Raw genomic sequence first — 26603 nt, forward strand, 5'->3', positions numbered from 1 at the left:
CAAGAGTTTACTGCACGTGGTTGCTATCTAGTGGCAATGATACGCAGCCATCACTGAGAAAGTTAAGATATTCAGTAGACTGTAGATCTTCCTCACTTTGAATATGTAGAACGCTCAAATTATCTGCTTTCCCAGCAGAATTCTTCTGTTTCCGCTTGCCCAGGGATACCTGGGCAAGCGGAAACAATTTTTCTCCATTCCAATTTTTCCTCCTTTTTTTACGTGCAGTAGCCTTGGCAAGACAAATTTTATTTATAGCAGAGATGCTCATATATTCACGCTGAATGTGTGCCTTGATAGCCAAAGTTAGTAGGAAGAAGTTTTTTTCTTCTTTTAGCCGCTTTCAAACCGTTACCGCGCACTGAGAGAAAACGTGTTGTAAGCTGCTAACAAGAGAGCGAGACGCAATATCACGACCACGTTCAGCCTTTTCATGTCCTAGCTCGTGACGCGATGAATTACTTCGCCGTCTGCGCATGTTGCTGAAACGTTTATTCTTTTTTTTTTTGCTATTGCTACTACGACATCGTATTTCGTAGTATTTCTACAAAAGTATATATTTTGACTGGGCCTCATAGGAAGGCCCTTCATCTCGAGATTCTCTTGACGCCTGTATTGCTTAATTTTCATAAGCTCTTTCTGCATTTTTTTTTTACTTTATCGTTTAGTTGTCTGTTTCATTCTTCAGTACTACTTGTTCCTGTTTCACTCTTTCTAGTGCGACTTTAAGTTCTTCGGACTGTGGGTTCATGAATGACACAAAACTGTGAATTTCCTGCCTTTCTGTGCGCACTTCCTAGCTGAGTGTGTCAAATGCAGTGCTTATTTCCGCCTGCATTTTAGCAACTTCCTTGACTGTCACCAATTACACCGAATACACACACTGCAATGCAGCCCAGACACTATGATAATCAGTTTCAAGATACGTAATACATACCTGTAACCGCGACGGTCAAAATGTGAGCCAGTGCTCAGGGAGCGCACGTGCCTAGGCTGCCCGTAGTTATACCATGTCCCGGGAATGAAGCGCTCTTATGTTAGTATATAACCATGTTGCGGCATACCTGGGTAACTGGATAGTCCGTGGTCAAATGGTAATTGTATCGGGCTGCTGTGATCACGTAACAGGGTTCCAAATCATTCATCAAATAAACTTGGGTCACTGAGCACGTGCCAAAGTGAACGTACTTTCCTCTATCTTCTTCAACGAATCTCTTTCACCACGACATGGGCCACTGTGGACGCGGGACTGAGTAGGCACCGATGTTGGAAAAAAATATACTCACGCCAACGTGGTGCATTGCGTATGTGTCCATCGGGTTGTGATGGTTTTCAATGAACATCTTTGACGCCAACTTCGTTCACTGGGTACGTGCGAGCAGTTGTGTGCCGTTCTTCAGTGAAAGTATTGGACACCTACCTGAATAACTAGGCATCAGCCATTGTAAATGCGCCGCTCCACAATGACGAAAAACAGCGCTTAAGGTTCTCCGATGCCGAGCGAAATTGAGATGCACGTCACAAGAGTTCTCAAGTACAGCAACCCGAAGTATCAGGAGGCTGCGCCACAAATGAACACCTTTCACCCCAACGTTTTTTGTGTGTCGCTCATCGATGAACACCCCGGCCACGGCGGCCGCATTTCGATGGGGGCGAAATGCGAAAACACCCGTGTACTTCAATTAAGGTGCACGTTAAAGAACACCAGGTAGTACAAATTATTCGGGAGTCCCCCACATACGGTGTGCCTCATAATCATATCGTGCTTTTGGCACGTGAAACCCCATAATTAAAATTTTTTAACCTCTAGCCAACTTCGTTCACTGAGTATGTGCCATTGAGTGCGCAGCAAGTGAGGGAACAATGCTCAGCGTTCCCACATACTGGCGCGCCACGCTTCTAGTCTTGCAGGCCACGCGCAAACTTCTCGGCCGTGTCACTGGGTGGCGCATCATGTCCAGGGAAAAAAAAACAAGAGAGGAGCCCTGTTGCCGCATGACGCGTTTCTCAGCGCTCGCACACACCGGCACGCCTTGTATTCCAGAGTCCACACACAGGGTTCGGGGTGGCGACGATAGATAGCGCCGAGTGTCCTTAGAAAAGCGCTGAACAGGAGTGCAGTTGTAGTACACACTTCATACATAAGTCGGTTCGACTGTGGCAATACGTTGTTTGGCTATATTGATTCAATGGGAACTCATTAACGTTGACAGTCATTGTGAGATGGGTTCTGCCGCAATTTTTTTATTGTCTAAGAGCCGAGGCTCTTCGCTTTCATTGGAGTTTATTAGAGAAAACTTCAAGTCTCAAAAGTCGATACTAAGCTCGGATTTGCGTTGAGTTCCGTGATGAAGGCACCACACCTACGTTACGCCGTAAAGAAAATAGAGGAATGTCCATATTATTGCCCCTTATGTGTCGTCTTCCCTAGGCTGCCGCCATTTAAAGCTGTGTGGTATTTCTGCCCTAGACGACAACGAAGGCAACTTTGACGACACTCTGGGATTGGGGCTCTAGAACAATTCCAACCGACTATTGATAGCTATATTCAGTAGCGAGCTACCAGTTAAAGCGAAGCCAAGCGATTGCTGAGAAGCAAGTGATCCTGCTAAAAGACAGTAGATTAGGCTAGAGTATTAAACATAAGCATGAGTAAGCGATACAAGCATGGATAGTCCAGGTTTAGAAAGTCGCTGTCTGCGATTCGTTAAAATGCCTTGGTCTTTATTACCAGTTCTTGATAGTGACAGATATTAAGGAACGCCATATCGGCATACAAAATGAGCGATAAACAGGTGACCTTGGCGTCTAAAATTGAGTGCCAGATATCTGACGATGTCTAGGCGTGTTCGGGTTCTAATCCGCTGGCTGAAATGGAGGAGAAGATGTCTTATATGACAAGTTAGAGAACTCTGCTTGCGTTAAAGAGCTGAAACACAACCTGTTTCCTGTACATGCTGGCGCGAAGTGATGTGATGTCTATCGTATGTCACGTGATCGAATTGCTTGCTCAAGAGCAGGTCCATTGTGCCAATCCAGATTAACGTTGTACTGGTAGATCACGGATGGCGGTTGCGCGATTGTGATGGGTGAAGTGTACGAGTACGCGAAGGAGAACACGGTGACGTGGAGTGCGGCGCGAGCACACCATCGAGATTCTCCGAAGAAAAGGATGATACCAGGTTGCTGCATGACGCTGGCAAAAAGCCAGTCTTGGATCCAAACAAACAAACGAACGCTATTCACCATAAAGCAAGTTTTATGGCAAGACGAACAAAAAACATAGGAGGGAGCTTCCATGGGAAGCCAACGAGGACGGAGAATCGTCCGGGCGCGCGCGAGGAAGACGCTGTCCAAGTTGAGGGAGTAACTGCCACTCGAGCTTCAACCCCGACGCTGTAGCAGCCTCGCACTTGGACAAAAGTGTCTAATCAAGTCTCTTCCCGTAGCCTGCACTTGGCGAACGCTGTACGAGAGTGCATCCCAGTGAAGCTGGCGTCTTCAGCATACAGATTCTGACAGAAATTCTTATAGGCAACTGTAGCCCTGTGATAAATCCGCCATACCCTGGTGGTGATAGTGAGTGCATGCATTTGTCTAATCTTCGTGCTTCTCGCATTTTTGAAATGTTATCTATTTCTCCTCATGTTTCTGTATTCAGAAAACACATAGTTTTTCAAAGAAGATAAGGTGATTAGTTCGGGTCTGCGTGCGATTAGTTCGGGTTGCCATTTATAGTGCAATACTTTGTTGGAAGTGGTCAGCTTACAAAGCCAAAATCCATTTCAATCCAAAAAGACGAGCTTTAGGGAAATCCATGTACAGCCATTACTTCCCATCTTGTTTGCAGTTGCAGCTTCCGTAGAAACTACCAGATTTACTTCTAGTTGGATATTCTATTATCACCAGCAGCCCATGAAAGCGGTCGCCGACAAACTCCAACAGGACATCTGTTACTGGGACCGCTGGATCCTAAACCATTACAGGAACCGCGCTCCACACAACGGGGTTCTCAATGTTGGCACGTGTCTCGGCCACCCATTGATGCCTCGGGCGCCCCTCGTTTTTTACCACAAGCACATTTCACCAGTGACATTTATGCCTGCAACATTTGCATGAATGTTTTCTCTGTTCCTTTGTGCATGTTTTAAATAGTTCGTGATGTGCAGAAAGCCCACTAAACACAATTTGCTAGCAGCGTGTTCATAAGCGACCTAACCTTTCACAGTGTTTGCTGTGTCTCCGCAGAACCTTGGAAAGAAGTCTAAACATGAATCTCACATTGTTACAAAAAGAGCCACTGCATAATTGCGGACACGTTGATTTGCCATTGTAAATCTCAGTGCTTGCGTCGCATGTTCGGCTAGTCATATTGTATGCATTCTGTGACCGCAGAGTGTATGCAGTTTGGGACAAGTATCCGGAGGTGATGGTAAACGCGTGCGTCAACTACCACAGCCGGAAAAATTTCTCCCTCTTCAGTGACGGTAAGCGTACACATCACTCGTGTTTTCAACAACTGAATAATATGTAGTGCCGTCTTGAGCTTTCTGAAAGTAGGGCTTATTCTTCATACATAAATGGTAGGAGAAAAAATACGCATCGAAGAAGGCAAGGAGTCTCACTGAAGCTGTTAGTACCTAGAGCTTCGGTCAATCATATTATGGCAATGGGTGGGAACCTGCTTGTAAGAATTAGTTGACTGAATAAACTTTGTTCTTGTCAAGCGAATGCAGTAAAGCGTTCAATGCAACATAAAAGAATCTGCAAGATATTTGGTTAATACACTGAAGATTTTAAATATACCCCGGTTCGGTGTAGGGAGACATCCTATGAGCTTGTTGTAGAAAAGCCTCCAACGAGAGAGTTGTAGAACGTGCTAAGAAATATCTTGTTTAGGCCTTTTAAAGCGAAGCTTTCTTTGAGAACTCTTCCAGACTTTCCTGACCCTCGCCTTCTAGGTGCTCCTGGGTGCTGCTGCCTCACTGAATAGCTCATACTTAAACAATGCGCGCCCGATGATGTGATTGAACCTCGGTACGCCAGCCGGGTAACCCGATGCCGTAACCATTAGGCCACAATTGCCAGAGTACTTTTATTGTGACAACACCAACGAGCCTATTTAGATGAGCGCCTTGTGTGTCACACTGTGCCCCACGGGTGCCCGTGAAACATGAGCGTGCTCCAGTTTCCTTTACGCCAAAGACGCAGGAATAATATGGGCGAATAAGTAGCATTTGATGACCCGCTTCACGATAGCCTCATTTCACATACATACGAAGACGTGCGTTGGATCTACATAAATTTGCACTTCCTCCTTATCACGCACTAACATTTAGCGCCAGATGAAGCCGGCGATATACACAAGCCAATATACGGAAACTGGCTGCATGACGCGATCAAAGTGCCCTTAAAGGTTCCCTGTTTAGACGAATAGCAGTTGCAACATACTGCGCTTCATCCGAGAAAAAAACGAGAAGGCAGTGACGTTGGCTAGTGAATTCACACCAGCGCCCTGTCTCCTTTGTGCGGAAAGAACGACACGCGCAGTGGCTTGTAACTGGCCTCGAGGGCCACCACTGGAGAGACCGACGCTGCCACCGCCGTGACGTAAAAAATGACATCACGTGACTCACGTTCGCACTTTCTCCACCTTTGCTGCCATTGCCACAGTTAACGCAGCTCTCTGGCTGGGCGATTGAAGGCTCGATTGCAGGGTTTTATATAAGGTGTTTCACTACAAAGGCCGCAATTTACTTGCTCACTCTTACAGCACGGTTTGATGCTCGGTGTCGCAGTGCTGGATGTATTCGGCCAAGCCCGGCATGAGTTTTCCCGCATACCCCAAAAGGAAGCGGCAGCGAAATGCTTGGCTGATGAAGTCACCGAAAACGTAACAATGATTATCGTTAAGAGTCGAGCAAGCTGCACATACGGCCTGTAAAGCGCTCGCTTGATATGACATCAGTCAAAATACCCTGCGCAGAGATACATGTAACTTGCGTGCACGTACACGGCGGAGGCGCAGATTGAGGAGATAAAAACATAAGCCGTTGAATTTCCTGGTGATAAAACAGACCGATGATAAATAATCGAGATGGGAAAATTACCGCATGTCCACGAAGTGAATGATGATGAGTGGGCGAAGCACCGGGGGATCATTCAGGCAAAACGCCGGAAGCCGGAAGCCGGCTTCCGGAACCGGAAGCCGGAGCTTGGCGTACATATACTGTACATATACATATACACACACACACACATATACTGTACATGTGTGCAGTACACATGTACACATGTACATGCTCTATTATACAGAGTATACATGCAAACCAGAGCTACACAACAACTACGAGGGACAACGCTCGGCCTTAAGATGCTTCGCCCTTAAAAGTGCTACTAAAACGAAGACTTAGCAAGAACACAGGAGGAAGCGTTGTTCTTCCTAAGTCTCCGCTTTAGTAGCGCTTTTCCTATCATGAACGTTAACCAAAACGCTAACTGAAAGCGATTACAAATGTTATTTCTAGTACAAAGGGCCCTTTCCCGTGTGGTAATAGCGCCTTCCTCTCTAAAAAAAGTAAAAAAAAAGAAGTGCTTTGTCTGGTGTTCTTGCTAAGTATCCGTTTTAGCGGCGCTTTTTCCATCATGAACGTCTAACAAAACGCCAAACCGAGAGCTATGATAAATCATCGCCTCGCGATCATTCTGGCGAAATTGCAATGGCAAGCCGCACTCCCCGGACGAATGCTGTGAATAGTACTATTATTGCGGCAGAAGTGCTCATAACTAATTTTATGAAAGATCATGTGAACTGAATAGCGAATGTTAAAGCATCAGGTTGCTCGCTCGCCTAAAAGCCTTCGCTTCACTACACACCAGACTGGGATGTACGCGCTATATTGCTTTGCAGCCAAGACGCCACAAATACAACACTTAAAACGTGCAAGCACTCGGAATTAACCGTGGCTGAACCGCCGGAGCTGCCGAACTCTTAGCAGCCAGTATCGCGTGATGTCGCTTCCTACGTGATGGAGAAATTTCAGCAGATGGAGCCAAAGGGTTGTCCTCGAGGCCAATAGCCCTAAGCAGATTTTTAAAAGTTAGGCAGAACCCATCTCACGATGACTGTTGGCGGTAATGCGTTTGGCATTCAATCAATATAGCGACACAAAATAATGCTTTTGAAAATTTGCACATACCCAGTGCATTTGTAGCGCAGCCTGCTAATGCGTTGGGTTGCTGTCCTTTAGGAACCCTTATGACGCGGACTTAGCGTGCCCCGTTTGAGCTACACATCGCTTAACTAATCGCCTAGGAACGAAAGCAATTCAGGTACCATTGACCGATAGCATATGCCCGCCCATCCATGACTTGCGCGTTTAATGTGTATCGCTCACTTATAGTGTTAAACTTCACGCAATTTTCGCACGAACAGGCAAAGTGCTGGCCTGCATGTAGTTTCAATTGACAGTGCACGAACTCACAGTTAATTATTATTTATACCGGCCTTTCCCTTTCCGCTGCATCACTCGACGACACGGGGGAAAGCAGCAGAGTGCAAGGAAAGCACCTGCTGCCGGTCATTCACCCGTTGCTCTCTTTCCGACCAGGGACTAACGAATAACTCTCCTAAATGCGTACGCGACACACTCTTGCAGCTAGCCCTTTATAGAAAGCGCCATTTTTAGATCAATCAATCAATCAATCAATCAAATCTTTATTTCCAACGACAGTTGGGGGTCCCTTAGGCGAAAAGCGCTAACTGAGATGTAACTGTCTAGGTACTCCCCTTTTTCCCCGGCACATTTCTTAGAGTGTACCTAGTTACCCAAGTTGGCGTCAACGATGAAGACCAGCACGTGCCGAGTGACCCATACCAAGTGATCCAAGTCAGCGTCAACGAGCTTCTTCGAATACCGCTATCGCCCCACTACCGCCCCATGTCGGCGTGAAAGACGTTGTAGCGCCCACCGACGCTGCTAAGCGGGAACGCTAAGGTCAGCGCTCTCGGTCGGCGCCTTGGGGCCGGCTGCGACTGACGAGAAAAATAAAGTTAAAAATTAAATTATAGGGTTTTACGTGCCAAAACCAGTTCTGATTATGAGGCACGCCGTAGTGGGGGACTCCGGAAATTTGGACCACCTGGGGTTCTTTAACGTGCACCTAAATCTAAGTACACGGGTGTTTTCGCATTTCGCCCCCATCGAAATGCGGCCGCCGTGGCCGGGATTCGATCCCGCGACCTCGTGCTCAGCAGCCCAACACCATAGCCACTGAGCAACCACGGCGGGTGAAAAATAAAGTTGGGCGGCGCGTGCCAGCGGCGCAAGCACGGCACGCGCTAGTCCGTTCTGAAAGCCTGCTGAGCTGGTCCTCTTGTTCTGGCGCTCCGCTGCGACCCCTCGGTTCCCGACAACGTCCAGGGCTAGTTGGCCGTGTGGCTAATTGTGCTTTCCACAAGGCGTGAAAGAGGTTCCTCGAAAAACGACACGTATGTACACATTGGCACATACTCAGGGACCCATGTTGGTCTGATGGTTGGTTTCGAACCCTGCTCCATCAGCAAAGGAGCCCGATGCGACCCATTCGACCACAGACTACCCAGTGAACCAGGTAAGCGGGAAAATGATCACATACGATTAGACATCGAAAGTGCGTCAAGTAATTTCTTTTTGCGGCACCGGCCTATGGTACAGACTCAAAGTGTTATTCGTTCCTGCCCATTGCGTTTCAAGAAACGGTGATAGCGGCTCCTAAGCAGATAGTCACGGAATTATTCCTTTTAATGTGACTAGCATTCTTAGGCTGCAGAACGCAAATTCCGGAGAGCGTATATTAAAAATCGAGAAGGCACAGCACCTAGCAACCGTGGTTGGACGCGATTTGCCGAAACGCCGCCGGCGACGCTTTGATGTCACACCATAGCAACGCACCGCCATTTGGTGCTTGGTGCCTGCGACGCGCGCCCCGCGATGGATTACGTGTCCAGGTGTTAGGTTAGGTTAGGTTGGGCGTTAGGCGGCGCGGTGTACTCTCACAGCGGTTGCTAAGGGCGTCGAGCGGCGCCGACGGCGCTTCCACTAATCGCGTTCAACCGCAGCTGCTAGATTCACAGTGTGCTATTCGGGGAGCTATATATTATATATATATATATATATATATATATATATATATATATATATTGGACCGGAGATTATCGGTGCCGGCACGGTGAAGTGTGAAAGAGCAAGTCGGCGAACTAGCAGTGCGCGCTCGATCGGTGTCCAGCTGAGACTGCTCCGTTTTCTTGTACTTCAGTCAGACGCCCTGTGGACTTGCAAGAACATCCCGTGACATTTGGTGGAGGTGCTGGGTTAACGTCTTTCCCGACCTGGAGTTCCGCAGCCGTACGTTGCCATCTGCGGCCACAATGAGCGACGACGCCGGCCCTTGGCAATCCGCTCCCCCCCCCCCCCCCCCCCCAGATGTTGTCTGTTCTGGTGCGGTACGTCAGCGCGACCCTGCCATCTTCAGCGGCACCGACGATCACGATGTGGAGGACTGGCTTGCAGAGTATGACCGCGTTAGCGCGCATAACAAGTGGGCTGATCGCGACACGCTGACCAACGCCATCTTTTATCTGACTGATGTGGCAAATCTGTGGTTTCGAAACCACGAAGCCGAATTTACAACCTGGTGAGCTTTCACCGAGACCCTCACTCGGCCGTCTCGCTGTGCGCAGACTCCGTGCTCAACACCGTTTGCGTGGTCGCGCTCAACAAAGCGGTGAAACCTTCAAGAGCTACATTGAGGACGTCATCGACCTCTGTAAGCGCGTGAATGCGTCCATGACCGAAGCCGATAAGATAAGGGATATTATGAAAGGCATAGACGACGATGCCTTCCATATGCTCGTGGCCAAGATTCTTACGAGAGTTGCACAAGTAATTGACCTCTGTCAAAGATTCGACGAGCTGCGCAAGCAGCGCCTTTCCACCCGTCGAACCAGTGTGCACTCCGCGGACTTTCAGCCTTGGAGCCTAGATAACGCTTTGCGCTGATCACTCCGGCTTGCTGCCGCAGATTCAACAATACATTCGGGAAGAAGTGGCTCGCCAGCTATCTCTTGTAGCGTGTGTTGCTGAGCCTGCTTCCACGATAGAACCATCGCTCCGTCGTGTCATCCAAGCACAAGTTTCTGAGGCGCTCACACCTCCCTCTCCACCGCCGCCTGTGACTGCGCCTCTGACTTACGCTGCCGCTCTCAACCGACCTCCTCCGCGACCGATGCCTACTACCTCCAGACCCGCCGCTAGTTTCTACTCGTCGCCATTTCCGGTACGCCCGGTTCACGTGCCCTTATCACCTTCCGGACCTTCTCTTAACCCTTGGCGTACTCCGGACAACCGCCCTATGTGTTTCGCATGCGTTATTCCGGGACATGTTGTGCGTTTCTGTCGCCGCCGTGGACTTTATTTTCGTCGTGACGCGCCGAACCTCGGCTACCTTCCCCAAGAGCCTTCGCATCGTTCTGTCCCTGATCCCTCGGACTCGTATTCTCGTCGCGCCGCCTTCAACTCTCGTCGGTCTCCTTCCCCTCGCCGCCGTACCTTTTCACCCATGCTTCGCCGTTCCAGCTCTGGTCAGGAGGAAAACTGACAGCCGCAGTTCCCAAAGCAAGAACTGCGCCATCGTCGAAATTTTCAAGGCCTCATCTTTCTCCTCCTAACGAAATCGCAGTATTTGTGGAAAGCGTCGCGACAACCGCTCTTGTCAATGCGGAGGCTGCCGTTTCTGTCATAAGTGATGACCTCTGCCGCAAACTCAAGAAAGTAACGATTCCTGTACCAGATATTTCCCTACGCATGGCAAGCTCGCAGCAAGTCAAGCCTTCGGCCGCATGTACCGCTCGTGCTATGATTCAGGATGAACTATATTTTGTAGAATTCGTCGTTCTATGCCGTGCTTCGCATGATGTTATTCTGGGTTGGGACTTCCTTTCCACACATCATGCTGTTGTCGACTGCGCTCGCGCGCAACTGGCTTTGTCTCCGTTCCGTGACACTACCGTCGACCTCCCAAACCGTTCTCCTAAAGTGATCCTCACCGCTGACGTCATTATCGCTTCTTTTTCTGCCGCCTTGGTGCCCGTCTCTTGTGACTTTGCCCCCGCCACGACAGCTCTTTTTACACCATCTGAAGATTGTGCGCGTCGACGTAACCTTCTACTCCCGTTTGCAGTCGTCACACTCGCCGATGGTTCCGCTGCCATTTATGCGTGCAATCCATTTCCATGTCCTTCAACTCTCTTACACGGTGAATGTGTGGGGCGTCTAGACACTTGACTTCATTAGTCCATTTGACCTACCTTCCGATAGGTCGCCACTGCCTATCGGTGCCATCATTTCTGCTACCGCACCAGCCTCGCGTTTCCCCGATGTTTTCTTGCATACCATCGACGACGCGCTTACGCCCGCTCAACGCAGTGAAGTTGTTGAACTTGAACGTTTTCATGCTTCTTTCGACCTCGGCCAACCTTCCTTGGGGCACACGACAGCGGTTGTTCACCGTATTGACAGCGCTCACCATGCTCCGCTGCGCCAACGCCCATACCGTGTTTCCGTAGCCGAACGCCGTGTCATTGACGAACACGTTGACGACATGCTGAAACGAGGTGTGATCCAGCCCTCCCACAGTCCTTGGGCGTCTCCGGTATTGCTGGTGCGGAAAAAGGATGGCTCAGTCAGGTTTTGCGTCGATTACCGCCGACTCAACAAGATTACCCGCAAGGATGTTTACCCCTACCACGCATTGACGACGCCCTGGATTGCCTACAGGGAGCTGGGATCTTCTCTTCACTGGATCTGCGCTCCGGCTACTGGCAAGTGCCGATGGCTGAGGCCGACCGTCCAAAAACGGCTTTTATAACTCCTGATGGATTCCCTAGGTCGCCAGGATGGCTTCTTTCTGTGCGGGGGCTGATTGCACTGGAGATGATCGGTGCTGGCGCGGTGAAGTGTGAAAGAGGAAGTCGACAAACTAGGAGTGCGCGCTCGATCGGGGTCCAGCTGAGACTGCGCCGTCCTCTTGTACTTCAGTCAGACGCCCTGTGGACTTGCAAGAACATCCCGCGGCAATATATATATATATATATATATATATATATATATATATATATATTGTGACGGAAGCGAGATGGAGGTGAAGGATGTATATACAAAATATATACAGAGGAGGCTAGGGCAAGGGACGTCCGATCCGGGCCAAGAGCTAGCGTCTTCATCGTCGTCTTTGGCGCGCTGCCAAGCATCGCGTTGATCTATGTATGGATTGCTTCGTAACATCACTCTCCGGCGGCTGAAGCGCCGTCCTGGCGCTTGCTATGAAGGCGAGGAGCTGGAAGAGCAGTATGGCTTCAACCGGGAAACATGAACGACTTCAGTTGGCAGCGATGAGGTCGAAGAATCAGGATCCAGGAGTACAATTTCGTAATTTACGTCACCGAGTTCACGAAGGACCTTGTAGGGCCCGGTGTAACGTGAGAGGAGCTTCTCTGATAGGCCAATGCGGCGGCATGGCGACCATAGGAGCACCAGAGAGCCAGGCGTGAAGTGCACGCTTCTGTGTCGGCTATTGTAACGGGACTTCTGGGCTGCTTGCGAAGCAGAAAGTCGATCGTGGGCAAGTTGACGAGCTGCACGGGCTCTAGCTGCGACGTCACTGGCGTATTCAGTAGGCGAGTGAGGAGCCGAAGGAAGGAGAGTCTCGAAGGGCAACGCAGGATGCCGGCCAAACAGCAGATAAAACGGTGAATATCCGGCGGTGTCATGCCGCGAGGAATTGTACGCAAAGGTAACAAAGGGTAGCGTGCAGTCCCAATCACGGTGATCTGGTGAAATATACATGGCCAGCTTCTCAGTTAGCGTTCGGTTCAGGCGCTCGGTCAATCCATTCGTCTGCGGATGATAAGCGGTGGTGAGCTTATGTTCAGTGGAGCAAGCACGAAGGATGTCATCTACCACTCTTGATAGGAAGTACCTCCCGCGATCGGTGAGGAGCTGCCGAGGGGCGCCATGATGTAGAATTACGTCGTGTAGGAGAAAGTCAGCGACGTCTGTAGAACAGCTTGTCGGTAAAGCCCTGGTGATTGCAAAGCGCGTGGCGTAGTCGGTCGCGACCGCAACCCATTTGTTTCCCGAGATGGACGTAGGGAAAGGGCCTAGAAGGTCAAGGCCGACGCGGAAGAATGGCTCTGCAGGGATGTCAATAGGTTGTAGCTGGCCTGCAGGCAGCGCTGAAGGGCGCTTGCGGCGTTGGCAGCGACGTAGCGGAGCACAGAACGGCACATGCCAGGCCAGAAAAACCGGCGTCGGACGCGGGCGTAAGTGCGCGAGACACCTAGGTGCCGGCAGTTGGTACGTCATGAAGCTGATGAACACTAGAGCGAAGATGGCGAGGTAGGACAAGCAGAAGCTCTGGGCCATCTGAGCTGAGATTACGACGATACAGAACGTTGTCGTGTAGCTCAAACAGGCGAAGAGAACGGTCCGGTGATGGAGAGGTAAGACGGTCGATGATAAGCCCTAAGGACGCGTCTCGTCGCTGTTCGGTGGGGATATCATCCAAAGCAAGGATGGACCGTGCGCAGGCGTCGGAGTCAGGTTCAACAAGGTCGGGAGCATCGACAGGGTGACGGGACAAGGAATCAGCGTCCTGGTACAATCGTCAAGATTTGTAGTGCACATCAAACGATTATTCTTGAAGCCGTAATGCCCAGCGGCCGAGACGTCCAGACGGATCCTTCAGCGACGAAAGCCAGCATAGAGCATGATGGTCTGCAATTAGAGAAAAAGTTCGGCCAAACAAGTAAAGTCTGAATTTGGTGACAGCCCACACTAAAGCCAGGCACTCTCGTTCAGTGATGGAAAAGTTTCGTTCAGACGAGGACAGAAGGCGACTGGCGTAGGCGATGACGCGTTCCTTGCCGTGCTGTGTTTGGCCAAGCACAGCCCCAATTCCATGACCACTGGCATCAGTGCGAAGTTCTGTAGGCGACGAGGGGTCGAAATGGGCCAGTATTGGTGGTGTAGTGAGTAGGCGGACGAGGGCAGAAAACGAAACTGCTTGTTCGGGTCCCCACACGAAAGGAACGTCCTTCTTCAAGTGTTCCGTAAGAGCGCGGGTGCGAGTCCGCGAAGTTCCGGACAAAGCGACGAAAGTAGGAACATAATCCTACAAAACTGCGGACGTCTTTGGCTGAACGCGGCACGGGAAATTGTTGCACTGCTCGCACCTTGTCGGGGTCTAGTTGAACACCGGCAGCACTGACAAGGTGACCGAGCATAGTTATCTCGCGCCGCCCGAAACGGCACTTGGCGGAGTTCAGCTGAAGGGTGACTCTTCGGAAGACGGCAAGAACGGCCGATAAACGGGTGAGGTGGCTCTCAAACGTAGGCGAGTAGACATCCACATCGTCTAAATAGCATAGACAGATGGACCACTTATATCCCCGCAGCAGCGAGTCCAACATACGTTCTAAAGTTGCTGGGGCATTACACAGTCCGAGCGGCATGACCTTGAATTGGTATAGGCCATCGGGCGTAATAAAGGCAGTTTTTTTCGCGGTCCATAGGGTCGACTGAAATCTGCCAATAGCCAGACCGAATGTCGATGGAAGAAAAATATTGGGCTCCATGAAGGCAGTCGAGGGCGTCATCGATACGAGGCAAAGGGTAGACGTCTTTATGAGTGACTTTGTTCAAATTCCGATAATCAACGCAGAAACGCCAGCTGCCGTCCTTCTTTTTCACGAGGACGACAGGGGAGGCCCACGGGCTAGATGAAGGTTCTATGACGTTATTTGTAATCATTTTGTCGACCTCGTTCTGGATGACTTGATGTTCGTGATGCGATACGCGATATGGATGTCGGCGTATAGGAGTGGCGTCACCAGTGTTGATTCGATGAGCCATGACAGATGTTTGGCCTAGAGGAGGGCCGTCAAAATCAAAGATGTCACGATAGGACGCCAGGACCCGATAGAGATCTTGGGCTTGCGCCTGGGTCAGATCGGGAGCAATCATCTTGTTAATGTCATCGAGAGACGAAGGCGCGAAGTTAGCCGAGCAAGAAGGTGGCGAAACATCGGCATCCAAAGTGGCAATCTTGCAGGGGTCAAGCACGGAAATGGTGGCCAGCGACATGCCTTGCGGGATAACCTGAGTCAACAGGCTGACGTTGAGAAGTGGCACGACCACCGTATTGTCAGCGATGGAAACAATGGTGTGAGCCAGGGCGACATCGTGGGCTAACAGGACGTCGATAATCGGAGACAAGACGTAGTCACCATCGGGAATGTCATGTGAAGACGTCAAAGTAACGTATGTAGCAGCTTGAGGCGGCAAACGAACGTGGTGGCGAGAGCATAAGCGTGGCGTTATGTCAGCTGGACTGTCGGGAGGATGGGGCAGCTCAAGCTGAAGAGCACCGGTCGCACAATGAATGTGGGCAGAATGAGTCGACAAAAAATCTAAGCCGAGAATAAGGTCATGGGGGCACTTCTCGATGACGGCAAATTCGACGGAAGTGGGATGACCAGTGTGATGGAATAGTTAGGCACGTATGTCTGGGTGCAGTCAGGCGGTAATGAACGTCAGAGGCGCACGAACGGATATAAACGAACGTTTATCTAACATGATAGGACTGAGACAAGACAAGCACTAAACATTGACTACAGAGCAAAGGTTCATAAAACGCACACGTCTACACTAAGTCCTACGCGCAGCGTTCAAGGAAAAGAAAACAAGTCCGTCTCACAGCTTCAGTCCTGATGGTCTCGTCGATCGGCGGTAGGTCGTCTCGAGCAGTCGCGACGATTTCTGTTGGAGATGAACCAACGCACGATGACCCTCGTGGGAGGCGAGCCAAGGCAGGATGACAGCACTGGTCATCAGATGAGGCAGGCGACGGCCCACGGCTGTATTACCGTGGCCAGAGCACTCGAATGGGTGTCAGGCGGGTGGCTTCCACCGCCACAACTCCACGGGCCACCTCGAGCACGAGGCGGCCTCAAAGCAAAGGCCTCGGTTAGGCCTCGAGCAAAGGCCTCGGTTAGGCCTCGCCCCGGACACAGCCTGAAGCTGCTCCAACAGGCGGCAACGAGCAGGCAGCAGCCAGGCCTGCTCCAAACGGCGTCACACCAGGTGCCACTCCACGTCTGCACCGTGTGGGGATCGAGGTGCCTTCCCGCGCCTCGTCCCCCAGCTCGCGCGTGGCGCTTAGCTCGATCCCCGGGAACCGCCGCTGTAACGGCAACATGGCGGACATGGCGAGCGCACCGGACTTACTTTCCCGCGCAAACCGTGCTTCTCCCCCCCGGGATTGGACTTGCCCCGCGAGACACGTCACCGGGACGCGCCCTGATTGGCTTCCCGCGCGGCGGCCCCCGGGCACCCTCTCCACCCGAGCTCTCGTCCGCTGAGCGCTTCCTCGCCGCGGCAGAGGCTCACAGGCTCGCAACGAGGTGGTTACATGAGACATTTGTTCTCGCGACTCCTCGTTATCGCGCTTGGCGGACCGCTACTCGGTTAGCCCTAGCGCAGCGGGCGCGCGTACTTGATCGGTCTTGCGGCGAGCCTTGGCCCGTAAGCGCCGTGACTGTAGCACTGAGCTGTACCTTGGGTGAATAAACCCGTGTTTGTTGGCGATCTGACTCCGGAGCCTTCTCTGCGCCGTGTCGGAGAGTCGACGAACCCTGCCGTAGCGCCTTTATGCGTTGCGGAGTGGAGGAGCGTCGTGCCCTTTCCTGACCGTCGCTCGTAGGGTAAGCCTTGTGCAAACCCATCTCCACAACCGACAGGCAGGCGCGTTGACCTCAGGGCCGCCTCAGGTACCGTGGCAGGAGCTCCCGGAACAGCGCACTGGTCCTGCGTCTTCCAAGTCACGAGCCCCCTCTGCCCGTTCGGCACCCTCGTCGCTTCTTCTTCCTTTTTCCTCTTGTTTCGTTTTTTGACCGCTGCCAAGCGCGCAAGCTGCCCCTGGCTCGCCTTCTTCTGCTTCTTCTTTCTTCTTGCACAAGCCTCGAGAGTTCTCACAAATAGTCCATGCACATGAACAACACTACTAATGTCCCTGCACTACAACCAGCAATGCAGACGCCGGCGGTGCACATCCCAAGAACGGCAGGAGTCCCTCCATCAGCGATGCAGAGGATGCGGGAGGCGGCAGGCGTGGGCACTTTATGAAGGCGTCGACGAAAATCTGCACTCATTACAGAGATGTGCGCGCCAGTATCGATGAGTGCAGAAATAGTTACGCCATCAACATCAACGTCTAACAAGCTTCGTCTTGTCGGCAGCGTCAGAAGAGGATTTGTGGTGGCGGTCGTCAATGCAGCGTCACCTCCGGGCGCTGTATTGTTTAGTTTTCCTGATAGGCACGAGCAGGATTGAAGGGGGACGACGGGCGACGGCCTGGAGGCGAGCGTGACTGGTGACCACGCGGCGACGGGGAGCGGCTACTTATCTTGTGGGAAACACCGTCGTTGGGGAAATAGGTGTGGGTTGAAGGCGGAATGCGGGTGCTCTCGGGACGGCGGTAAGGGGTAGACAGCGTTCGTGGCGCCGAGGACCAGCTGGTGGCGCAATAACGGGCAACGTGGCCGATACGGTGACAAGTAAAACATATCGGTCGATCGTCAGGGGTTCGCCACGCAGCAGGGTCGCGATATCGAGTAGCGTATCGCTGCTCTTGATAAGAAGAGGGCGGACGCCACGAGCTCGCCCATGTTGGCGAGCTCCTGCCGTACAATGGCTTGAACGAATGGAGCCGTAATCGAGCTCGAGTCGCAGGCGTGAACTGGAGCAAGGGTCATGGCCTCAAGTTCGCGGCGTACAATACGTGTCAGCTTATCTGGTGGAACCGACGGTTGTGGAGCCGTGCGGTCTTCGCAAGAGGACGTTGCCGCCGTGTTGCGAAGCCGGGCAAACGACTGGCCCATGCGCCGGCTTTTAGCCTGCTCAAAGCGCCGGCACTCCTTTATAATGGCGTCGATTGTAGAACAATTTCTACACATTAAAAGGTTGAAGGCGTCGTCGGCGATCCCTTTCAAGATATGCCTAACCTTGTCGTCCTCCGGCATCTCGGTGTCGGCCTTCCGGCATAGCGCTAATACGTCTTCTATGTACGCGACGTAAGATTCAGTAGCCGTCTGCGCACGTGACGCGAGCGTCTTTGTCGCGGCGATCTTCCGGCCAAGGGGCTTCCCAAACAATTCTCGGAGTTTTTCTTTGCAGGTGTCCCAGCTCCCAATTTCAGCTTCGTGATTATCAAACCATACCTTCGCAGTGCCTGTCAGGTAGAAGATTATATTTGCCAACATCATGGTAGGGTTCCATCGGTTGTTTTTACTCACGCATTCGTACTGCGCCAGCCAGTCTTCAACGTCCGCGTCACCGGAACCGGAGAACGTGCCAGGATCCCGGGGTTGCACAAGCACGACCGTTAAAGTGGCGGGCGCTGATGTAGGCGCTGTGTCTTCCGCCATTGCAGACAGATGTCCGAAACGACGGCCGCTGCGAAGTTCCGTTGTGAGGCGAGACGTACCCCGCACCTCCACCAAAGTGTGACGGAAGCGAGATGGAGGCGAAGGATGTATTTACAAAATATATAGAGGAGGCTAGGGCAAGGGACGGCCGATCCGGGCCAAGAGCTAGCGTCTTCATCGTCGTCTTTGGCGCGCTGCCAAGCATCGCGTTGAGCCATGTATGGATTGCTCCGTAACAATATATATATATATATATATATATATATATATATATATATATTGTAGTGGGAATATGCATGTAGGCGCCGTGGGCACTGCCATCGCTTCGGCGCGAGACCCGAGCTCGAGCTGCGGAGGACTGTGGACGCTGACGTTATTGTGTCTTTCCCTGCTGCCAACGACCAGGCTACAACTAACATAATTGCACTGACGCCCCCATATGCCATCTGACCGGATCTCACCAGATGTTTTTTTTTTTTTTTTGTCGCTCTATTACCGATGACCTCGACCCGACACAACGTGAGCGCCTACTTACCCTTTTAACTGACTTTCACGCCTCTTTTGACTTGAACCAAGCGCCATTAGGCCGCAAAAGTACCGTTTCTCACCACACTGATACGGGGCGACACGCACCATTACGCCAGCGACCGTACCGCGTGTCATCCACCGAGTGTCGTGTCATTACTGAGCAAGTTGCGGACATGCTTGAACGTGGTGTTCTGAGTCCTTCATGTAGTTCTTGGTCGTCTCCCGTGGTACTAGTTAAGAAAAAAGATGGCTCGATTCGTTTCTGTGTGGACTATCGTCGCGTTAACAAGATTACACGAAAAGATGTCTACCCTCTACCGCGTATAGATGACGCCCTGGATTGTCTACATGGTGCCGAATTCTTTTCTTCTTTGGAATTGCGATCGGGTTATTGGCAAGTCCCGATGGATGAGTCTGACCGCTCGAAGACAGCTTTCATTACGCCTGACGGCCTGTATGAATTTACGGTGATGCCATTCGGCCTATGCAATGCACCCGCGACATTCGAAAGAATAATGGACAATATTTTGCGAGACCTCAAATGGAAGACGTGATTGTGTTACTTAGACGACGTAGTAGTTTTCTCCCCTGATTTCACCACTCACCTCACTCGTGTAGGCGAAGTTCTGACTTGCCTTGCCACCGCCGGCCTTCAACTTCACTTGAAAAAGTGCCGCTTAGCAGCCCGCCAGTTGACCATACTTGGTCACGTCGTTTCCAAAGACGGCGTTCGTCCCGACCCTGACAAGCTTCGTGCTCTCGCAGAACTTCTGCGGCCGATTACAATGAAAGAGCTCAGAAGTTTTGTCGGTCTCTGCTATTATTTTCGTCGCTTTGTGCGCAATGTTGCCTGCATCGTCGCAACTCTGAAGAAGGTACTGACTGGGCTTGGTGACCTTCGTGATTGGAGTCCGCCATGTGAGCAAGCCTTCATCACTCTGCGTCGTCTACTTACCTCACCGCCCATTCTCCGTCACTACGACGCGAGTGCTCCGACCGAAGTTCACACGGATGCCAGCGGCGTTGGTCTTGGAGCCGTCCTTACACAACGCAAGCCTGGCTTCCCGGAATATGTGGTTGCCTACGCTAGTCGTGCCCTCATAAAGGCAGAAACCAATTATTCTGTCACAGAAAAACAGTGTTTGGCTATAGTTTGGGCTTTAAGCAAATTTCGCCCTTACTTGTATGGCCATCCCTTTGACGTTGTGACAGACCACCACGCGCTGTGCTGGCTTGCGTCACTGAAAGACCCGTGGGCGCGTCTTGGACGTTGGGTTCTTCGACTCCAGGAATTTGACATTCGCGTCATCTATCGCTCCGGGCGTCAACATTCTGACGCGGATGCCCTCTCCCGGTCACCCATGCGATCCGACGACACTCCACCCGCATCCAGGGACTGCCCGGTTGCTCAGCTTACTGTTTCTGACATGCCTTCTGAACAGAAAAAGGATCCGTGGATTCCGTCTCTCATTGACATTCTAACTACTACTTCAACGGATACATGCGCTCGAGCCCTTCGTCGCCAAGCCACCCATTTTGTGCTGCGGAACGCCATCTTGTACCGCCGGAACTATCAGCCAGACGGTCGCAAATGGCTGCTCGTCATCCCTCGACATTTGCGTTCCGACATATACACGTATTTCCACGCCGACCCACAACAAGCACATGCTGGCGTCCTGAAAACGTACAAGCGGCTCCACCAGCGGTACTACTCGCGAGGCAAGTATTCTTTTTTGCGCAAATACATTCGGTCATGTGCAGTCTGTCAGCGACGCAGGACAACTCCTCATACGACAAGCCCACTGCAACCTTTACCGTGTCCTGCACGTCCTTTTGACCGAGTCGGGATCGACCTTTATGGGCCCCTTCCATGCACTGCTAACGGAAATCGTTGGATAATTGTCGCAGTAGAACAACTAACAAGATACGCCGAAACTGCTGCACTTGCTTCGGCTGCTGCTCGCGATGTCGCAGCGTTCCTCTTACGGCATTTCATCTCACGGCACGACGCACCGCGAGAGCTTCTCAGTGACCGAGGCCACGTCTTCTTGTCGGACGTTATTAATGAGCTACTGGCAGCGTGCCGCACTATTCACCGCACCACTATGGCGTATCACCCACAGACTAATGGTCTAACGGAACGGTTCAACCACACTCTTGGTGACATGCTCACAATGTATGTTGCGTCGGATCATTCCAATTGGGACGACGTCCTCCCTTTTGTGACTTACGCGTACAATACCGCCACTCAGGCTACCACAGGCTTCTCACCATTTTGTTCTTCTTTATGGACGTGAACCATCACTTACCCTTGACACCGTACTTCGGTATCACCCGGACGCCTCTGAATTCACCCCGCTTTCCGAAGTTGCTCGACATGCTGAAGAATGCCGTCAACTGGCTCGCTCATTCACTTCGGATACCCAAGGCATCCAAAAAGATCGCCGCGACCACGATCAGCCAGCACAGTCCTTCGCCGTGGATTCTCACGTCTGGCTTCGGCTGCCATTCCAATCTCCAGGCCTTACCCCAAAGCTTGCTCCAAAATATCAGGGTCTGTACCGGATCGTCGAATATACATCACCTGGCAACTATGTGGTCGAACCGGTGACACCATCTTCTGACAAGCGCCGTCGTGGCAGCGAGACGGCTCACATCAGCCGCCTGAAGCCGTACCACGACCCCCTCGTCGTGTCATCACCTTAGGTCGCCAGGATGGCTCACCTTTGCAGTGGGGGCAATTGTAGTAGGGAATATGCATGTAGGCGCCGTGGGTACTGCCATCGCTTCGGCGCGAGACCCGAGCTCGAGCTGCGGATGCCAACAGCTAGAACTGTGCCTATATATATATATATATATATATATATATATATATATATATATATATATCCCTGTCTTTAACTGTTCTACCGCCAACTTGGGTCACTGGGAGTGGGTAGTGCATGCGCTAATGGGTAGTGCATCGAGCTGATGTGTTGATAGAACAGGGTTCCAAATTAATCGTCGGACACACTTGGGGTACTGGATATGCGGCACTACGTACGTGGTACTTTTAAATGACCATCTTTGATGCCAACTTAGAGTACGTGCCATCTTGTCTGTGCCGCTCATGAATTAAACGGGCCTCAACTTCAGCCACTCGGTATGTGCAACTTTGTATGTGGCTCTTTTCAATGAATCGCTTTGACGCCAACTTGGGCAACTTAGCATTTGCCCACTGCGTGTGCCGCGCATTTCTACGACATCACTTTACACATTTCATGCGAACTTGTGTTACTGGGTGTCGCCAGTCCTTTATCTGTCGCCCTTCAGTGAACCCCGTTCACCCCAACTTGGGTCGCTGGTTATTTGAAGCTGCGTATGTGACGCACTTCGGTGGACCTCTTTACAGACACTTTGGTCCCTGGGTATGTGTCACTGGATGTGTGCCAAAGGTATGTGCTTGAATGAACGTCTGTTACACCAACCCAAGTATAAATCCAAATGTGCAGCTCTTGAATGATCCCCTTTAAAAAGTTAGATTATGGGGTTTTGTTTCACGTGCCGGAACCACGATCTGATTATACAGCACTACTTAGTGGGTTAACACTGCGGATTAATTTTGACCACCTGCGGTTCTTTGACGTACACCCAAAGCAGGGGTAAACGGGGGTTCTTGCGTTTCGCCGCCATCGAAATGCTGCCGCCGCGGCCGTGATTTGATCCCGCGACCTTCCTTGTGCTTAGCAGCGTAACGACGAAGCCACAAAGGAACCACGACGGGTAACCATACTCTTTGACGCAAACTTTGTCACTGTTTATGAACTGCTGGATATCTTCCGCTCTTCAGTGGCGAGAAAGAACAATTTTATGTGCTGCGTGTAGTCGGACCCCCCGTCATATATTTTAAAACTTGTCCCAATATATATTCACACGAGCTGCACGCGGGTGTTTCGCTGCGACGGCACCAGATGACGCAGCGTGTTTTCAGGAAGGCGCGATATATCAGCCCAGCTACATACGCGCCTCATACGTGAGGTGTTTCTGCGGTTGCGATTCGGTTCGTGGATGAATTGCTCCAAAGCTGATCGCACTAACGACGACGTTCATCGTAAGATGGGTTCTGCCGAACCTTTTTCCTTTCTCTGATACGTTTTCTGTAGCTACCTATAATTCCGAAAAAACTATTCAGTATTATTTAGGAACTTGCCTGCGTCCGATGTTGCTCGACTTGCGTAAAATGTTTTGTTGGAAACCTCCAGGTATTGCTCGAATACAAATGGGAGCGTATTCGTAGGAGCCGTGTTATGAGGAATCAATATTTGCTTTAGCGAGCTATTGATTATATCTGTAAAAAGCAGACGTGTCGCTACCGACAACGTCACCGCTGTGCTGAGTGTCTCCACTGCATTTACGAAGAGTGACTCTCCTGCATATGTCTTCAATCAGGGTATTTCAGCTTTCTTATAAAATAGAGCTCGCGTCTGCTTTAGCGTCGTCTCGAAATTTTGAAACGCGCCGGCAGGGTGCATCAGGGAACATTTATAATCGGCTGCTTTACGTTTCGAGCACAAACTTTTGAGCATTATGCGCACACTTAGGAGAATGAACTTGCTTGATTTTATGCAGAAGAACGAGACCTGTTCAGGCCTTACGTGGTCCTGTATATGTCATACGCCGGTCGACCACTGAACAAAGTTAAGGTATGGCAAACATCCGTGCGTCGATGCTTTTCCTGGCTGAATTACCTGCGCGCCTTTTATGGCTATATCTTCAGAGTGCAGTAAACTCCCATTAATACAAACTCAAAGGGACCATGATAATCATTTCCTCTTATCGGAAGCTTGTCTTAACGCAACTGGTGGAGAAATCTAAAGATTTGCTATAAGTGCTGTATCGAAATATTTACGACAAGAAACAAATAAAAAAGCATTAAAACCAAGCGGCAGATAGAAAAGGCACACGATTTGTTGTATATAAAGAATTCAAAGAATTATTTCGTGCATTCTTAACTTATTGGGAATAATTGCTTGCCATGGCTGTGTAAGCCTGTACACTGTCTGCAATGTTCACATACCACGAAGCTTGCTCAAAGATGTCGCAATGGCACCAAGCTGACTATACGTGCCTATGCGCATATCTAGGCAGCCTTAATAATTTTCCTCACCAGACGTTAGCGTCCCGTTAGTAGCGCAGAAGGATGAATAAATAACTTATCTCAGTAGGTATTAGGTTTTTAAACATTTTTTGTCAACATCGCCGGGTTTCGGTGACTGTGAACGCTGCGGCCTGGCTGTTCCCTTTCCGGGAAGGCCAACGAATCACAGCAAAGTACGCACGCCGCAAGCAACGCTGGCTTTCTTCGCGCATGCGCTGCAGCGGCGGCGGCATTGCATTAGCCTCTCTACAATGCTTGAATAAAGCTTTCCGTGTCACTTTGTGCGGACATTCATTAAGCACAAACTCGTGTTTCGACTGTTTATGCACTCACAAAGCTTTACAATACAGGCTGTTACAATTTAGCTGCACCAAATTTTAAAATATTTCCTGTGGCAGATAGCACAATTATAATCCTTTGTGCTTCCATGCATAAAACAGCGTTTTCATCACGAAGTTACCTGGAACGCCCATGCATTTCGTCAGGCACATTGAAAATTAACATCTCGAAACTGGTTCAGTCCCGAGAATTTGTTCCAAGTGGATACGCCTTGCGAATTCAGCGGCTATAATTCGTAGATTGAAATATGTTCCGTAAAATAATTATTTAAAAAGTTTTATAGCGTAGTTATGTTAATTATTCAATTAGGCGTTTTGATTTCTCGTGGGAGTAATAGCCACCTCATTGAGTAGTTTAGATCAAGGATTATAATTGTGCTATCTGCCAGAGGCAATTTTTTAAATTTTGGTGCAGCCAAAATGAAACACCGTATATATTTTCTAACTCGATGGATCTGCTGCATGCACTTTCTTGTGTGTCGATTTGAGGTCACGGGCACCCTCATCCTCATATGCGTATTTGTAGGCTAAACTAAAGGTATGTTTTATTCATGCGCTCGCTTGTGCTACTGCAGTTTGAAAGCGCCCTCCAGATCCGCTCAGTGGTCCAGCAGGTGGCGCTGACGCTCGCCGTGGGCGAGGGGGCCCTCGAGTTCGAGCACCGGGCCCTAACACCTGCTCACGTGCTTGTAAAAGAAGCGCAAGACCAGGTCGTACCTTTCTGGCTGGACGGCCACGCGCTTCTTGTCGACACGTTTGGCGTCCAGGTCTCGCTCGTCGACTTATCGGCAGCGCGGGTTACGCCTGCTGGCGAAGCAGTAGGTGAGATTCAGCTTCAAGCATGTTTCTCTGCTTCAACAATCACCTGCAAAAAATGTGTCCTTATGTACCGACCCTGTACATTTATAGGACAGAATCTGCCCCAAGGAGAAAAGAGGGCCGCAAATAAGGACATGAACCGAATACCCTAAACATTTTTAGTTAATTCGGGAAGAAGATAGACGAATGGCAGCGATTACCGAATAATTAGCAAGAGGGCGTATGCCCTAAGACAAAACGAAGAAAGGGAACGCCCAAAGAGGACAGGCCAAAGTGATGTTTTTTTGTTTTTTTTTATATGCACGGCTGTGCCTGTCTGATGGCATGTACATTCTCTGAGGGGAAGTTGCGTGCTGCAGTGTATGTTTCCCTGCACCTAGAGAAACGTTACGTCGACCTTTCCGTATCGGGAATGTGTGTTTCTCGTGTCATTCGTGGGCTGATCTCGCAGATAGGGTAGCCTAAAAAAGTGGGCCATCTAAAAGTTGGGCCATCTGAAGCCATTCCCGTGGGTAGTGCCGTCTTAAAGCGTGGGCCTATCCCGAGGGTTGTGAAGTCTAAAAATGAGCACCCCCCCCCCCTCCCGAAGGTACTGCAGTGTAAACCTATTCCTCTGGGGTATGTACATTAGAAAAATCTGCGCTCATACTAAGGTTAGTGCCGGTCTCGTGGGTATGCACATGTTAAAAATGCGGGCAGTTCCCGCCGGTATGTGCAGTATAAAATCTGGGCGGATCCCGAAGGTAGTGCAGGCTCAAGACGTTCCCGCCGCTATGTATTATAGTTTAAAAATGCGGGCAGGTCACGTAGATAGGGCTGTCTAAAAATGTGGTCCGTTCTCACCGGTATGTGCAGCCTCAAAATGTAGGCCGAAATCCGAGATAGGGCCGTCTAGAAATGTAAACCGTTCCTACCAGTATTTTCAGTCCAAAAAATGTGGGCCGACCGATCTTGAAAACAGTGCCGTCAAAAAATATGGCTCGTTCCTGTGGGTATACGTGGAGTAGTATAAAAATGAGGGCCGGTCCCGAAGTTTCGGCATTTTCAAAATTTGGGTCATTGCCGCGGGTACGTGCAGTCTAAACATGTGGGCCGATATCGGAGACAGTGAAGTAAAATCATTTAAGCAGTCCGACGTTCTTCCCAGTCTCATGTGAGGTGTGACATAAAAGAATGACGTGCGTAGTGAGTCCGCCCTTTTCTTGCCCCCAACTCGCTCAGGAAGACTTTCTTTCATTGAAGTCAAGTGGAGGTTGAA

At 50.6% G+C, this 26603-nt stretch overlaps 1 protein-coding gene across 1 annotated transcript in view; it reads left to right on the forward strand.

Moving 5' to 3' along the window:
* Window positions 1–4408: 4408 nt before the first annotated feature.
* Window positions 4409–26603, forward strand: part of LOC119440225 (uncharacterized) — a 43066-nt gene continuing 20871 nt past the window's right edge. Inside the window, exons 1-3 of the mRNA XM_049662820.1 lie at window positions 4409–4487; window positions 23660–23733; window positions 25102–25348. Of these exons, the coding sequence (XP_049518777.1) occupies window positions 4430–4487; window positions 23660–23733; window positions 25102–25348 (379 nt within the window). The 5' untranslated portion in view covers window positions 4409–4429. The remainder of the gene's footprint in view (window positions 4488–23659; window positions 23734–25101; window positions 25349–26603) is intronic.

Source organism: Dermacentor silvarum, chromosome 2 (genome assembly GCF_013339745.2).
Source record: "Dermacentor silvarum isolate Dsil-2018 chromosome 2, BIME_Dsil_1.4, whole genome shotgun sequence".
Classification (NCBI taxonomy): domain Eukaryota; kingdom Metazoa; phylum Arthropoda; class Arachnida; order Ixodida; family Ixodidae; genus Dermacentor; species Dermacentor silvarum.